Source organism: Phlebotomus papatasi, chromosome 4 (genome assembly GCF_024763615.1).
Source record: "Phlebotomus papatasi isolate M1 chromosome 4, Ppap_2.1, whole genome shotgun sequence".
Classification (NCBI taxonomy): domain Eukaryota; kingdom Metazoa; phylum Arthropoda; class Insecta; order Diptera; family Psychodidae; genus Phlebotomus; species Phlebotomus papatasi.
In genome coordinates, this window is record NC_077225.1 from 2,435,811 (window position 1) to 2,450,597 (window position 14,787).

At 44.3% G+C, this 14,787-nt stretch overlaps 3 protein-coding genes across 3 annotated transcripts in view; all 3 read left to right on the forward strand.

The window, feature by feature from the left end:
- The first annotated feature begins 205 nt into the window (after nt 1-205).
- LOC129808509 (uncharacterized) lies at nt 206-5,279 on the forward strand. Its single transcript, XM_055858286.1, has 3 exons — nt 206-323; nt 1,298-4,785; nt 4,863-5,279. The coding sequence occupies exons 1-3, from the start codon at nt 206-208 to the stop codon at nt 5,277-5,279; spliced, it is 4,023 nt and encodes a 1,340-aa protein (XP_055714261.1).
- A 15-nt stretch (nt 5,280-5,294) lies between these two features.
- On the forward strand, nt 5,295-6,485 carry LOC129808510 (uncharacterized). Its single transcript, XM_055858287.1, has one exon. The coding sequence runs from the start codon at nt 5,295-5,297 to the stop codon at nt 6,483-6,485; it is 1,191 nt and encodes a 396-aa protein (XP_055714262.1).
- Nucleotides 6,486-10,927: 4,442 nt separating this feature from the next.
- Nucleotides 10,928-14,787, forward strand: part of LOC129808512 (uncharacterized protein K02A2.6-like) — an 11,046-nt gene continuing 7,186 nt past the window's right edge. The window contains exons 1-2 of the mRNA XM_055858288.1: nt 10,928-12,920; nt 12,966-14,747. Of these exons, the coding sequence (XP_055714263.1) occupies nt 10,928-12,920; nt 12,966-14,747 (3,775 nt within the window). The remainder of the gene's footprint in view (nt 12,921-12,965; nt 14,748-14,787) is intronic.

The following is a 14,787-nucleotide window of genomic DNA, read 5'->3' on the forward strand; positions in this document are numbered from 1 at the left end:
AAAAGATTTAGGAAGAATAATAAAAAATGAGTTAAAAAAAGAAAAGAAAAATTGTTAAGATTCATAGAGCTACTCAGATGAGTTCAGGAAGTGCTCCCTTATAGCAGCAACCGATCGTCTCGTAAGAGGAGGAAGGGAGTTGTACAGGTAGACTCCCCTAACAAAGAGAGTGCGACGGAATGTCTCACTAACAGATTTCGGCACGATGAGCCCCCTCAACCTGGCCGAACCACCGTCCGTCAAGAGGGCCGCTAGATATTCAGGGCACCGCGACACAAGAAGCCGACAAATGAACGTGAGGGCTCGCATTTGCAAGTGTGAAGGTAGGTCACACCCGACAAACACATCCCTATACGAGGAAATGTGGTCACGAGGTTTAAGCCAACAGATTATCTTTATTATTTATTATCTTTAGGAACTACTTTGTTTTTATATCTTGCAAATACGAAAAACAATTTAGATCCAGATTATTTCGAAACAATAATGAGAAAAGCTCTATCAAAAAGTTTTTGTACTAATGACGAAACACATCTCTTGGGTTCAACTAATGAATTAAATTCAAGTCCAATAGTAACTATTCAAATAGAACTTTATAATAACGAAATATATAACGTTCCTGTGTTTGAGTCAACATATTCGTCAATGGAAGAATTTTTGGAAAAGGTTATCTTATCAATCCCAGAAGATAAACGGTGTTACAGCGCGAAACGCCTCTAGTGAGAAAAACGAGAAATAGATGCCATCGGGCAATACGCAAGGCAACCATCTTGGCTTTCAGCCGCCATCATTCAGATTGGAATTCCGCAAGTCATCAGAGAACGAAGCCACGAGGATTGCATCATCAGAGAAAAAGCCAATTTATTTCATTCATTAAAGTCAATTTTGTTATTTATCAGTTGAATTAAAAGTGTTTTGTTGAAAGCCGGTCTTTTGAGCAAGGAAGAAAGGAATCCGGTCATTTCATTCCGGATAATGAGATATTCCTCCTTTCCACAGGTACTTGATATCACAGAAGTGTGGGGGTTCGAGGTACAAGGGGATTCTCATGCTCTTTGGTATCTTATAACAGGTTAGATTCACACACATCCATTTGGTCACTTCATTCCGGATAATGAGATATTCCTCCTTTCCACATGTACTTGATATCACAGAAGTGTGGGGGTTCGAGGTACAAGGGGATTCTCATGCTCTTTGATATCTTATAACAGGTTAGATTCATACACATCCATTTGGTCCTTCGTCGTCGCGGAGAACAACAGCCCTCCGTTTTGAATCAGTCAAAGCTACACCTGGTCAGCGCAACAGCGCCTCCGGATTGTAATCGCCGCCCAAGAAGTGCTCCTGGCCAACAACAGGTGGTTCAGCAGAGCTTTAGAGTACATCAGTGCTCTTGTGGATCGATACAGACCACTCTCAGCCATCCAATCATCAGACCAGACCGACAGCACTCATCCTGGTCAGCAATTTCAAGACTTCAGTGTTGACATAACCTCAAATATGTCTCAAGAGACTGATATTCTTCTTGCGCAAGTGCAGACGTTGCACTCAGCAGCTGATGCCCTCAAGACGACGACATCATTCACTTCAGACTTGCTGTTTGAGTTGGAGGCACAGCTCCAATGCTTGCGAAACATGCAACAGCGGTTCTCAGCAGCATTTGGAAATTTGGAGCCAACCCTGAAGACCCGAGAGCAGCATGACAAAGCTGCAAAAACCTGTGCTCAATTCTGGCAGGTCTCCGGCGACACGGAGTATCAGCTACGTCTATGGATGTCAAAAACAAAGCATCGTTTGGGAACACCCAAACAGGAAGTAGCTGGTCAAGACACTGCTGTTGCAGTGATGCAACAACTTGTGGCTGAACAAAAGAAAACATTGCAGCAATTACTCGGATCTCACAGACAAGATGTCCAGGCCCTGACGAGCGCAATCAAAGGACAAGGAGGTGGGTCAAAATCGAAGCTTCCACAGCTGGAAATCCCCACATTTTCTGGAGAGTACACGGAATGGCAATCATTCTATGACAAATTCGTGTCTACTGTCCATTCAAATAAGGATTTGTCGAATGTGGACAAGTTTACCTACCTCAGTGGGGCTCTGTCAGGAGTAGCAGCAAGTGCACTGAAGCATCTACCAGCTACAGATACCAATTACGAGAAAGCACTGACTATTTTGCAGAAAAGGTTCAACAAACCAAAGAATACTGTGGCAGAGTTCATGAAAATATTTTATGGGCAACCAAAACTGCCACAAACAGATTCCAAGAGGCTCCGAGCAATGTTCAATGCGTTCGAAGAAGTCACTCATGGGCTTGAAGTCATGCAACAGCTGACTCATGATCCCTTCATGATCCATTCCGCCCTGAAAGTGGTGGATCCGGAAACACGCACTCTGTGGTTTAACGAAATCTCAGAGTCACCATGCGTCACTTGGTTACAATTCAGAGAGTTTCTCGAAAAAATATGTGATGCTTTGGAGATGGAGACAAGTTCTGGAACAGCTGACAAGCCCACCAAAATACCTCCAGCTCCTAAACAGGATCCTGCAAAGTCGAAGTCTTCTCTGGTGGCAACAGCCAAGGATAGAGAAGGCTCAGCAGCTTGTGTGTTTTGCAAACAGTCTCACAGGGTGTTCGAGTGTCCCAAATTTCTCTCGGCAAAACCAACACTACGCCGCAACATGGTGCACAATCACAAATTCTGTTGGAATTGTCTTCGTCCTCAACATTTCCTGAAGGAGTGCACAGCTGAAGGATGCCGTAGATGCCACCAAAGGCACAACACACTGCTTCACGATGGTTATGTTGAAAATCCAGAAAGTGAGGTTAGGACCGATGGCAGCAAAACATACCCATGTAGCACATCTGACACCAGTGACCCAAGTAGCAAAAACTGTTATACAACCCCAAGAGGCACAAACAGACTCATCCCAAGTAGCACAAGTGGAAGTCAGCCAGGCACTTCCCAGTCAAAGTTTACAGTCGGTTTAACATCAATGCATGCAATCCAATCACAGCAAGTTCTTCTACCAACAATTCAGATTTTGGTTTACGATGTTTGGGGTCGCCTACACAAATGTCGTGCCCTTGTGGATTCATGCAGTCAGCCGAATTGTATCACCCGCAATTTCGCCCAGAAATTGGCGTTACCCATGAAGAGGAGTGAGCAGAGCATCAATGGTTTAGGATTGTCGGAGTTGGGGAGTTCTCAAGCAGTGACAATTACCATCAACTCACAATATGAGCCATTCTCCATGCGTTTGGATTGTGTGGTTTTGGAGCGCATTACGGACAATCAACCATCAGCTTTTGTCGACAGTGGCACCCTCAGAATACCACCCAATCTACGCTTGGCAGATCCGAACTTTAACAAGCCTGGAAAGATCGATCTTCTTCTGGGAGCTGTTGCTTTTATGGAAGCACTTCGTTCACACCACATTAGTGGTTCATCATCATTCTTGGAGACTGTATTCGGATACATCGTTGCAGGTGAATGTCCAGGCATGCCACAAACAACACTACAGTCTCATTTGGCAACTTGTTTGTGTGCCACGCAGCCTCAGGATGCTTTACAGTCTCAGTTGGAGAAATTCTGGCTTGTTGAAGAAGTCAATGAAGGTCAGAATATTCTCAGCGCAGAGGAGAAGAAGTGTGAAGAGCACTTTCAGCTTCACACAACCCGCAACGGCAATGGACGTTTCACGGTCAGTCTGACAACTCGTGACAACCTGCAACAGCTAGGGGAATCACGTGACATTGCAGAAAAGAGATTCAAGTGTGTTGAGAGACGTCTACAAAAGGACAGCAATTTGTATGTTCAATATCGGGAATTCATGAAGCAATATGAATTGCTCGGACACATGCGACTATTGCCTCCAGACTACACATCACCTCAGCCTGCTGTCTACCTCTGCCACCACCCGGTAATCAAGGAATCTACCAGCACACCAGTGCGAGTCGTGTTCGATGCATCAGCAAGGACAAAGTCGGGACAATCCCTCAATTCAGTTCTGATGGTAGGAGGCAAGACTCAGGACGATATCTTCGACATTCTTTTGAGATATTGGCAGCATAACATTGTTCTGAGGGCAGATGTGCAGAAAATGTACAGACAAATCGAGGTATGTGACCAAGACCAGAATTTGCAGCGAATTGTGTGGAGAGAGTCAGCCCAAGAGCCCCTCAAAACCTACCTGTTGAAGACGGTCACATACGGGACTGCTTGTGCACCATTTTTGGCCACAAGATGTCTCAAGCAACTGGCCATTGAAGAGCAGAAATCCTTCCCACTGGCAGCAAAGGCCACTGAACGAGACTTCTACGTGGATGATGTTCTTACTGGTGCTTCCACAGTAGAAGAGACCAAGCAACTGCAAACACAACTAGACCAGATGATGTCACGTGGTGGATTCAAGCTCAAGAAATGGACTTCCAACTCTCCAGAGGTCCTCAAACAAATCCCAGAGGATGGCCAGGAATACAGTTCTACTTTGAATCTGGATTTGGAGGGCAATGTAAAAACTCTTGGACTCTACTGGAATCCGACCACTGATGCCTTCCGATTTACTGGATCTGAAGTCAGCAGTGCAGTCACCAAGCGGAGTATCCTTTCAGACATGGCAAGGATATACGATCCGTTAGGTTTCCTGTCACCAATTGTGATCACTGCCAAGATTCTTCTTCAGTCGCTTTGGAAGGTGAAAGCTGATTGGGACTCAAGACTCAACGAAGAAGTGATTCACAAGTGGCAAGAATATCAGATGAACATCAATCAAGTCGTGTCCCAGGTTACTGTAGTCAGACAAGTCACCTGCACCAACCACAGGACATTCAACTGCTGCTTTTCTGTGATGCCTCGGAAAAGGCTTATGCAGCTAGCCTCTACGTACGCACCATAGATTCAGACAACGCAGTTCATACCCATCTTTTGTGTTCAAAGACCAAGGTGACCCCGCTGAAACAAGTGTCACTTCCACGTTTGGAGTTATGTGCAGCCCAGCTAGGTGCGCGACTGTTAAAGAAAGTCATGAATGCACTTACGATCTCCATCAACGAAATTCATGCATTTTCCGATTCAATGATCGTATTGCATTGGGTTCCTGGCGAACCCCAGCGATGGAAAACATTTGTGGGCAATCGAGTAGCTCACATCCAGGGCATTGTTCCACCAGAACATTGGCACCACGTGAAATCGGAAGACAATCCAGCAGATATGGCTTCAAGGGGTGTGTCAGCGGAAGCACTCATCTCAGATTCCGTGTGGTGGCATGGTCCACATTGAATCCAAGACACAGATATGCAGTTTCATGATCCGGAGTTTGTGCCAACTGACAACACGATCCCAGAACAACGCAGCAGCGTGTCATTGGTTATTGTGAATGAGCAGTTTTGGTCACTCATTGATCACTTCTCATCATTCACAAAGCTAGTCAGATGTATCGCAGTATGGCGCCGATACTTCACTATTTTGAAACAGAGATTGGCCAAACAAGAAGTTGCTCAAGGACAACTTACCGTGCTGGAGCTGAAGTCAGCTAAGATACTTCTTTTGCAAATTGTGCAACAGCGAGCTTTTGCAACGGACTATCAGCGGTTGTCTTCTGGCACTCCAATCAAAAGGAAATCTCCCATTCATAGACTTCACTCGTTCAAGGGCAACGACAGGCTCATTCATGTTGGAGGTCGACTCTCCAAGGCAGACATTGGATACAATCAGAAACATCCTGTCTTGTTGCCTCAGCATAACCATGTAACTGAGATCATTTTATCAGAAGTACATCGACAAACATTGCATGGAGGTGCCCAATTGGTCCTGTCTCAACTGAGGCAGGAATACTGGCCTGTGCGAGGAATCGAAGTAGCCAAGAAATCAATTCGAGACTGCGTCACATGCTTTAGAGCAAAACCTCAACCAGTCCAGCAGATGATGAGTGACTTACACGAATCCAGAGTCACCGAAATGTATCCCTTCTATCAGACAGGGGTGGACTTTTGCGGTCCCGTGTTCATCAAGACACCAGTCAGGTCGAAGACTCGTCTCAAAATGTACATAGCATTGTACATTTGTCTAGCAACCAGAGCGGTACACATCGAGCTTGTCACGGATCTGACTACGGGAGCTTTTATCGCATCATTGAGACGCTTCATCTCACGTCGTGGTCGACCCGCGCAGATTCTGTGCGATAACGCTACCATCTTCGTTGGTGCTAGTCGTGAGTTGAAGGAGTTGGAACTTCTACTTGCTTCAAAGGATCATCAATCAAAGACACAGAGTTATGCAGTCAATCAAGGGATTGAGTTCAAGTTTATCCCTCCGAGAAGCTCTCATTTCGGCGGATCGTGGGAATCAGCTATCAAGCGGATCAAGTATCACCTCACTCGAACAGTGGGAAATGGATTCTTCACAGAGGAGGAGATGATGACCACATTGACCCAAATTGAAGCCTGCATCAACTCTCGCCCACTGACACCCACAGTGGGGCCGTGACGGCCAAAACCTATTTTTTTCGATATTTTTAATCGGTCCAAAAGTATTTTTATTTGATTTGGCACTAATTGAAGATCATTTTCCCAAATTTTCACTAAGATCGATTGGAAATTGTGGCCTATAGAGATTCTTAAAGTCACCACTTTCATGAATTTTTTCGTCATTTTTGGCTCCCTGGAGATGTATGCATACACGGAAAATGATACAGATAATTGTATCTTCCTATAGGACTTATGCCATTTAGCATGTCTTTTTATATAGAAGAAAGACTCCCAAATGCAATAGTCATAATTTAAATTATCCTCGTAGTCCTCCTCTAGGACATTCTTTAATTTTAGTCTTAACATTAGCCAAAAAAAACGTAATTCTCGGGATTCATCAAAGGTTCTACTTATGAAGCCGCAGAATGCCGGTATTCTGAATAGCATAGTTTGTCTCTAAATTTAATCTACTTTAAGGAGATACTAAGCTCATTTTGCGATTTTTTGCGATAAGCACCTTCCCAAGCAATTTTCTGAGACCATGCCCACCTAAAGAACACTTTTTTCACGTAAATCAGTAGTATTATTTTTTTATGCATTTTACAGATTTGCCTTCTTTTGTAAAAACATATCTAATTTATATATACATACTTATATACATACATATATATAAGGCTCATAAAGGAGCCCCTGGTTCGCTTACAACCAGTGCACAGGCTGCCCAGGGATCCTCATCCTCGTCCTAGCAACACATGCTCTTGGTTCACTGTTACTGTTAATGACGACCGGACTGCTTCCTCGCTTTTGACTCTGGCCAATTCTTATTCTGCCCCGTCAACCTGTTTCCAACATCGGACATCGGAACTCCATGGTTCGTCTTCTTTGGATGTGATTCGTCTGGCTGATTTTCAAACAACTCTGTATTCTGGGTGTTCTCTCACAAGTGGCCTTAATTCTAATTTTAGCTCAAATAAAATTCTTGGTATAGACTTTAACGACTCTGATCTTACGGAGAGCCTTGTCCATTCTGGAGATGTCAATGTGCCATTGGGCACCAGCTTACCGAATAAATCTGCTATAAGCTTTAAAAAACTTACAACAAACTTGCGATTGTCATGTATTTTTGCTCATATAAATGCGCGTAGTGTCAGACGTCACATTGACGAAATTAGATTTCTATTACTTAATTCACCTCTTGTTATACTTTGTGTTTCTGAGACCTGGCTGGATGCTTCGGATTCTGAGGAGGCCGTGGGTGTTCGGGGCTTCCGTCTTTTTAGGCGTGATAGATCTGACCGTAGAGGAGGTGGAGTGGCTGTGTATGTACGTGACCACTTAGCGTCTTCTATAATTTGCTCGGGCAATTTTAATACATTAGAATATATTGGTGTTTCTGTCTCAATCTCAGGTATAAATATTTCAATGTTTTCATGTTATTTTCCTCCTCCTGTGTCTTCCTTGTCGGAGGTGGAGAGTCTCTTTGAAAGTGCTCTACACAATGACAATCTAGTCATGGTGGGTGATTTTAATGTTAATTTAATTGGCGGCTCCAGACTCAGTGCTCGGTTTCTCGATATCCTTTCTTTTCATTCTCTTTATTGTGTCCCCTTTAATCCGACTAGGCAGGGATCTTTATTAGATCTTCTCATTCTGCCTTATAGTGATAAACAGAGACTAATCCATCATGGTCAGGAGCCATTACCTGGAATTTCTGATCATGACATGATCTTTGGCTCATATAATTTCCGTTTACCCAAGCCTAAGAACAAATATAAGGTAATTAGTGATCTTTCCAAATGTAATCGAAATGTAGCCTTGCTAACAGCTTCGCAAATAGATTGGAGGCCTTTATATTATGCCCCTAACTCTTCCGATAAGGTGATTGTCCTGACTGAGAATCTTAACTACCTCTTTGACAGAGTCGTACCTAAAAGGCGGATTCTTGAACGGGGTCTGCAAACTCCTTGGATCAATGAATCAATACTTTGTCATATCAAAAGACGCAACGCAGCGTACAAAAAGTGGAAACGCTCGGGCTCTATCCATGATGGTGTTCGTTTCCGAAAATTGCGCAACAAAGTTTGCTGTCTAATAAAAGAAGCAAAACAATCCCACTTTCACAAAAATTTGAACCCTGAGCTTCCCTCTAAAAAGCTTTGGAGGAACGTTAAGAAACTTGGCTTACGTCCTTCGATAGGCTCTCTGGGGAGTGGATCTGTTTCTGCAGATGAGCTTAATCGATTTTTCTCATCACCTTCTCGTGTTGTCTCTGTAAATTGTCCCCCTCTTCCTAATATTCCTTGGGAGGGTTTTGGCTTTGGTTGCGTTTCGCAAGAATGCGTAATTCATGCCATCTCCCGTGTCAGGTCGGATGCCGTGGGGTGTGATGGCGTCTCCCTTAAATTCATCAAAATCTTGCTCCCGGAAATTATCTCAGTGCTCACAAATACTTTTAATAATGTGTTAACTACCTCCTTGTTTCCTAATTCCTGGAAGACAGCATTGGTTGTGCCAATTCCAAAAATTTCTAATCCAACTTGTCCTTCTGATTATAGGCCAATTAGCTTACTCCCAGTTCTATCTAAAGCTTTTGAATTTCTTCTCCATCAACAAATTTCTCAATATCTTTCTAATAATGGTTTGCTCAGTGACTATCAATCAGGCTTCCGTTGTGGTCACAGCACCACTACAGCCCTTCTTAAAGTAAGCCATGACATATCGGCGGCTATCGATCGCAACCATTTTGTGGTCTTGGTATTGCTTGACTTTACTAAAGCGTTTGATAGTCTGCCGCATGACTTGGTTTGCTATAAACTCTACAAGCTTTTTAATTTCTCCTCATCCGCGGTCTCTCTTATTGCCTCCTATTTCAGCGGAAGATCTCAGAGAGTTAAATTTGGAGATAAATTGTCTGCCCCAGCTTCTCTGACAAAAGGCATTGGACAGGGATCCATTCTTGGACCCCTGCTTTTCTCTCTATTTATCAATGACTTACCAACTGTCTTGCGCAATTGTTCATACCACTTGTATGCTGATGATCTGCAAATTTACATTGAAGGTGATTCTTCTGACCCATCCTCTACCTTTCAGCTCATGAATGACAATTTGGCGAAAGTCGAGCACTGGTCCGTTTCAAATGGCTTACTCCTAAATCCCAAAAAGTCGCAGGCTATTATCATAGGCAAAAGGGCAACCAACATTACTCCCTATCCTCTAGTCCTTCACGGCGAAGTTATTCCTTTTGTGGATCAGGTGAAAAACCTGGGTATTGTCTTTAACAAGACGTTATCTTGGTCTGACCATGCATCCACCATTTGCCGCAAGGTGAACTTTTCTCTCTATACACTTAGACGCTTCCGGGACATCACACCCTATGATATTCGCTTGCTCCTAGCCCGAGCACTGCTACTTCCATTTTTTAATTATGGAGCAGAGCTCTTCTTTCTGTCGGATGCTGACACGATTCGCCGACTTTCAGTTGCTTTCAACAATTGTGTGAGATATATTTGCGGGTTGCGCCCTCGTGATCACATTTCTTCTTATAGAAATGTTTTTGTAGGATGTGATCTCCCATCGCTACTTCAAATGCGCGCTCTCATCTTTCTTAACCGGTTGATTGCATCGGGATGCCCTGGGTACCTGGCCTCTCTCTTGACTCCTGGCGGGTCGGCTAGAGTCGGTGGACTGATTGTCCCTAAGTCACACCATGAGTCCTTCAGACGAACTCTATTTGTCAAGGGGGTTTTTTATGTATAATTCTCTCGCTCCTCAGAAGCGTAGATCGCCTGACACTATTAGGGAGCACTTCCAGAATGGACCTTGCTAATTTCTCTTTTCATTTTTTAAATTCTTGATTTGTTTTATAAGCTATATTTTATTTTACTTTGCTTCATTTTCCTTTTTTTTTTTTTAACTATTTTTTTTTATTTTTTCTTTTATGCCACAAATTTGTAAGAGGGAACTACCCTAAGTTTTGTGTGTCAATAAATTGAAATTGAATTGAATTGAATATATATATATATATATATATATATATACATATATACATATATACAGACATATATATTGTAATATCGGTGAGCTTTGCGCGCCGATATTAGAGTTTTGGCGCCAACTGCATGCCAGTTGGATCTGGCGCCAATTCCCACTCATCCAAGAAAACGGGATTACGGACTGATATAAAAAGGCAAACGACCATCGCAACTCTCTCTATTCTTCTCTATCTGCTCTTGTCAAAAGCAATCATTGTGAATTAAAATTTGAATTAAATTAAAAGTCGTTTTTGAAGTAAGAAGTGATTTATTGGTGTCTCTCTGCGGCGACAAAGCTGGGATTAAGAAAATCTAAATCTTTGGTATTTCTCCAGGTACGTCGATATAACATTGACGACAAAGCTGGGATTAAGAAAATCTAAATCTTTGGTATTTCTCCAGGTACGTCGATATAACATTGGCAGACAGGATGGCGACTAACGCAACTCTGGACAGTGTCTTAGCTACTATGCTTTCCATGCTCAAGGAACTCAAAGACCAGAGAGATGCTTCAATGACCGCCACTTCTACTCCATCCAAAGAAGTAGCCATGGAAGCGCTTGCCCGAGGGATTTTGACCTTCACGTATGACCCTGAACAAAATCTCACATTTGATACTTGGTATCAACGGTATCGCTCCACTTTTCTTGAGGACGGGAAAAATCTGGACGATTCGGCGCGCGTGAGGCTTCTTCTGAGACGCCTTGACAACCAGGCCTACGAGAGATATGCTAGTAACATCCTGCCACAGACGCCAGCTGATAAAACTTTCAAGGACACTGTGGCATATCTCACCAAGCTCTTCGGGAAAGGTGAATCTCTTTTCTGCACCCGCAGAAAATGCCTCCAACTTTCCATTAAGGAGTCAGACGATTTAGCTACTCACGCTGGCATCGTAAATCGCCACTGTGAAGAATTCCGTCTGAGGGAGTGCACACCTGACCACTTCAAGGCTCTGATATTTGTGCTGAGCCTACAAAGTGACAAATATCTCCTTGTCCGGGAACAACTGCTCACAAAATTGGAAACAGAATCTCCGGAAACAATCAACCTGGAATTCATGTTGGAAGAAGCCAAGCGTCTCCTGAATGTGAAAAATGATTCCAAGGTGGAAAATCCATCAGTCTCAGTGAGTAGTGTTCAGAAAAGTGGCATCCGGAAAGAGCGCCCACCAAGGCCATGTTATCAGTGTGGGTCAATGCACTTTGTGAGAGATTGTCCCCACTCTGAATCCAAATGCCTTGACTGTGGTAAAACGGGGCACAAAACTGGCTATTGTCCTCCTCAACGGGACCCTGGGCGACAAAATTCAAAGTCATCCAAGCAACAAAAGAAGAGTCGACCAAAGAGCAAAGGGAAATCATATGCCCGGACGAATGCAATTTTTTCTCCTCGACAATTTGGCAGAAAATTTCTCATTCCCCGGATCAATGACTGTGCATTGGAATTCCAACCGGATTGTGCAGCTGATATCTCCGTGATCTCACGTGAGTCTTGGGAAATTCTTGGGAAGCCGTCACTCTCCCAATCAGCCATCAGCGTGCGTGATGCTCAGTCACAGCAGATTCCCATTGATGGAGAATTTAAATGCCACGTAAGCATTTTGGACAAAGAGATCGTGAGTAGATGCCTCGTGTCACCCAAGACACGAACAAATCTCTTTGGAATCGAGTGGATTGAGGCCCTAGGATTGTGGGACATTGCCCCTAGCAAGTACTGCAATTCCATCAAGCGCGATTTGGACACATCAGAAGCTGTCAGGGATCTCCAGAAATTATTCCCGGTCGTGTTTGGTACAGAGATTGGTCTGTGCATGAAAGCCACAGCCACCATTCACCTGAAGCCCAATTCCACTCCGGTGTTCCGCCCCAAGCGTCCTGTGGCGTACCACATGACCTCTGCAATCGATGATGAGCTCCAGAGATTGCAATCCTCAGGGATTATCTCACCAGTTGAGTACTCTGAGTGGGCTGCACCGATAGTTGTCGTGAAGAAACCCAACGGAAGTCTGAGAATTTGTGGGGATTACTCAACGGGGTTGAATGAGTCTGTGGAGACTAACCATCACCCAATCCCTGAACCGGATGCCTTGTTCAGCAATCTCTCGAACAAGCGACTGTTCAGCCACATCGATCTCTCGGACGCCTATCTCCAGATTCCAGTTGATGAGGATTCGAGCAAATTGTTGACGATTCACACGCCTCGCGGCCTCTATCGTTTCAACAGACTACCTCCTGGAATCCGAAGTGCACCAGGCATCTTCCAGGGAATTGTCGAGAGGATGCTGCAGGGAATTCCTGATGTGGTGTCCTACTTTGATGATATTTGTGTCGCTAGTGCCACTCCCGAGGAACATTTCTCCACACTGAAGAGAGTTTTTGAGCGTCTGCAAGAGTTTAACTTCAGAGTCAAATTGGAGAAATGTAAGTTTTTTGTTAGTCAAATCAAATTCCTCGGTATAATTGCAGACAAAGACGGGCTTCGACCAGACCCTGAGAAGATCAATGCCATCAAAATGATGCCTGCCCCGAAGAATGTTCAGGAACTGCGTAGCTTCCTGGGAGCAATCCAATTCTGGGGGAAATTTGTCCAATCCATGAGTGAACTCCGAGCACCTTTGGACTACCTGCTCAAGAAAGGTGTGAAATGGAGGTGGACACGTGAGTGTGAGGAATCCTTCAATCGCTTCAAGGACATTCTTGGCTCAGAGCTCCTACTCACTCACTATAACCCTCAACTTCCCATATTAGTTGCATCCGATGCATCGTCGCACGCAATTGGTTGCGTCGCATATCATGAGTTTCCGGATGGCACTCAAAAAGCATTTTATCATGCCTCAAGGAAGTTGACGGATACTGAAAGTCGGTACAGCCAGATTGAAAAAGAGGCATTGGGCATCATTTTCGCCGTGAAGAAATTTCATAGATTCATCTATGGAAGACAGTTCACGCTACTCACGGATCACAAGCCTCTTGTGTCAATTTTTGGCAATCACAAGGGTATTCCTGTGCACACAGCCAATCGCTTGCAAAGATGGGCATTGATCCTGCTGGCATACGACTTCACTATCAAGTACACGGCTACTGATCGTTTTGGGCATGCGGACATTCTCTCCAGGCTGATATCCTCTCGTCGACAGCAGCAGGATGATGTTGTGATTGCAGAGATCCGCGCAGATGAAGCCCAGGATGATGCCGTAGTTCGAGATGCAGCATCACAACTTCCCGTGAGCTTCAAGATGATCCAGAATGCCACGAAGTCTTCTGAATCTTTCCAAGAGGTCTCGAAGTTCATCACTGGTGGATGGCCATCTTCCACAAAAGCCATCAAATCTAGGGAAGTATTGCAATTTTACAAGATACGTGATGCTCTTTCTCTGATCAAGGGTTGTGTGTTTTACAGGGACAGACTGGCAATTCCTGAGAGCTTCCGGCCAAAAATCCTCCAGCAACTCCATGAGTCTCACCCAGGGATGTCAAGGATGAAGTCTCTGGCACGAGGATATGTCTACTGGCCTGGTCTCGACGATGCCATTGAGAAAAAGGTCCGGAATTGTATGGATTGCGCTCTCGCCAGCAAGTCCCCTGTAAAAACACCCCTTGCATCTTGGCCACTTCCATCTCGTCCATGGCAGCGATTGCACATGGATTATGCTAAATACAAAGGGGAATATTTCTTCCTTGTTGTTGATGCATTTTCTAAATGGCCTGAGATTTTCAAGACACGCTCAATGACGACCGCCCACACCATCTCACGACTCCGTGAAATTTTCGCTCGTTTTGGCCTTCCGGAGACTTTGGTGAGCGACAACGGGACACAGTTTGTCAATGAGATGTTCAGCCATTTCTGCAAAATCAACGGGATTGTCCACCTTCGAACAACTCCTTACACTCCTGCGAGCAATGGACAATGTGAGCGTCTTATAGACACATTTAAGCGCTCTCTTGAGAAGCAAAAGAATTCTCAGCAATCGCTGGATGATGCATTGCAACAATTCCTTGCCAATTATCGAATTACGCCCAATGAAAATGCACCTGAAGGAAGGTCTCCGTCCGAAATCATCTTCTCAAGAAAAATCCGTACAATTTTCGACTTGCTCCGAGACACACCTGAGGAGCCAATTCGTCGAAATGAGAAGATGGAGGAAGAGTACAATCGTCGTCACGGTGCCAAGAAGCGAATATTCGAGAAGGGGGAGGAGGTGTATGCGAAAATATTTTCGCCAGGTGGAAGTTTCAAGTGGACTCCAGGTGTCGTTATCGAGAGAAGAGGCTCTGTGCAATACAATAT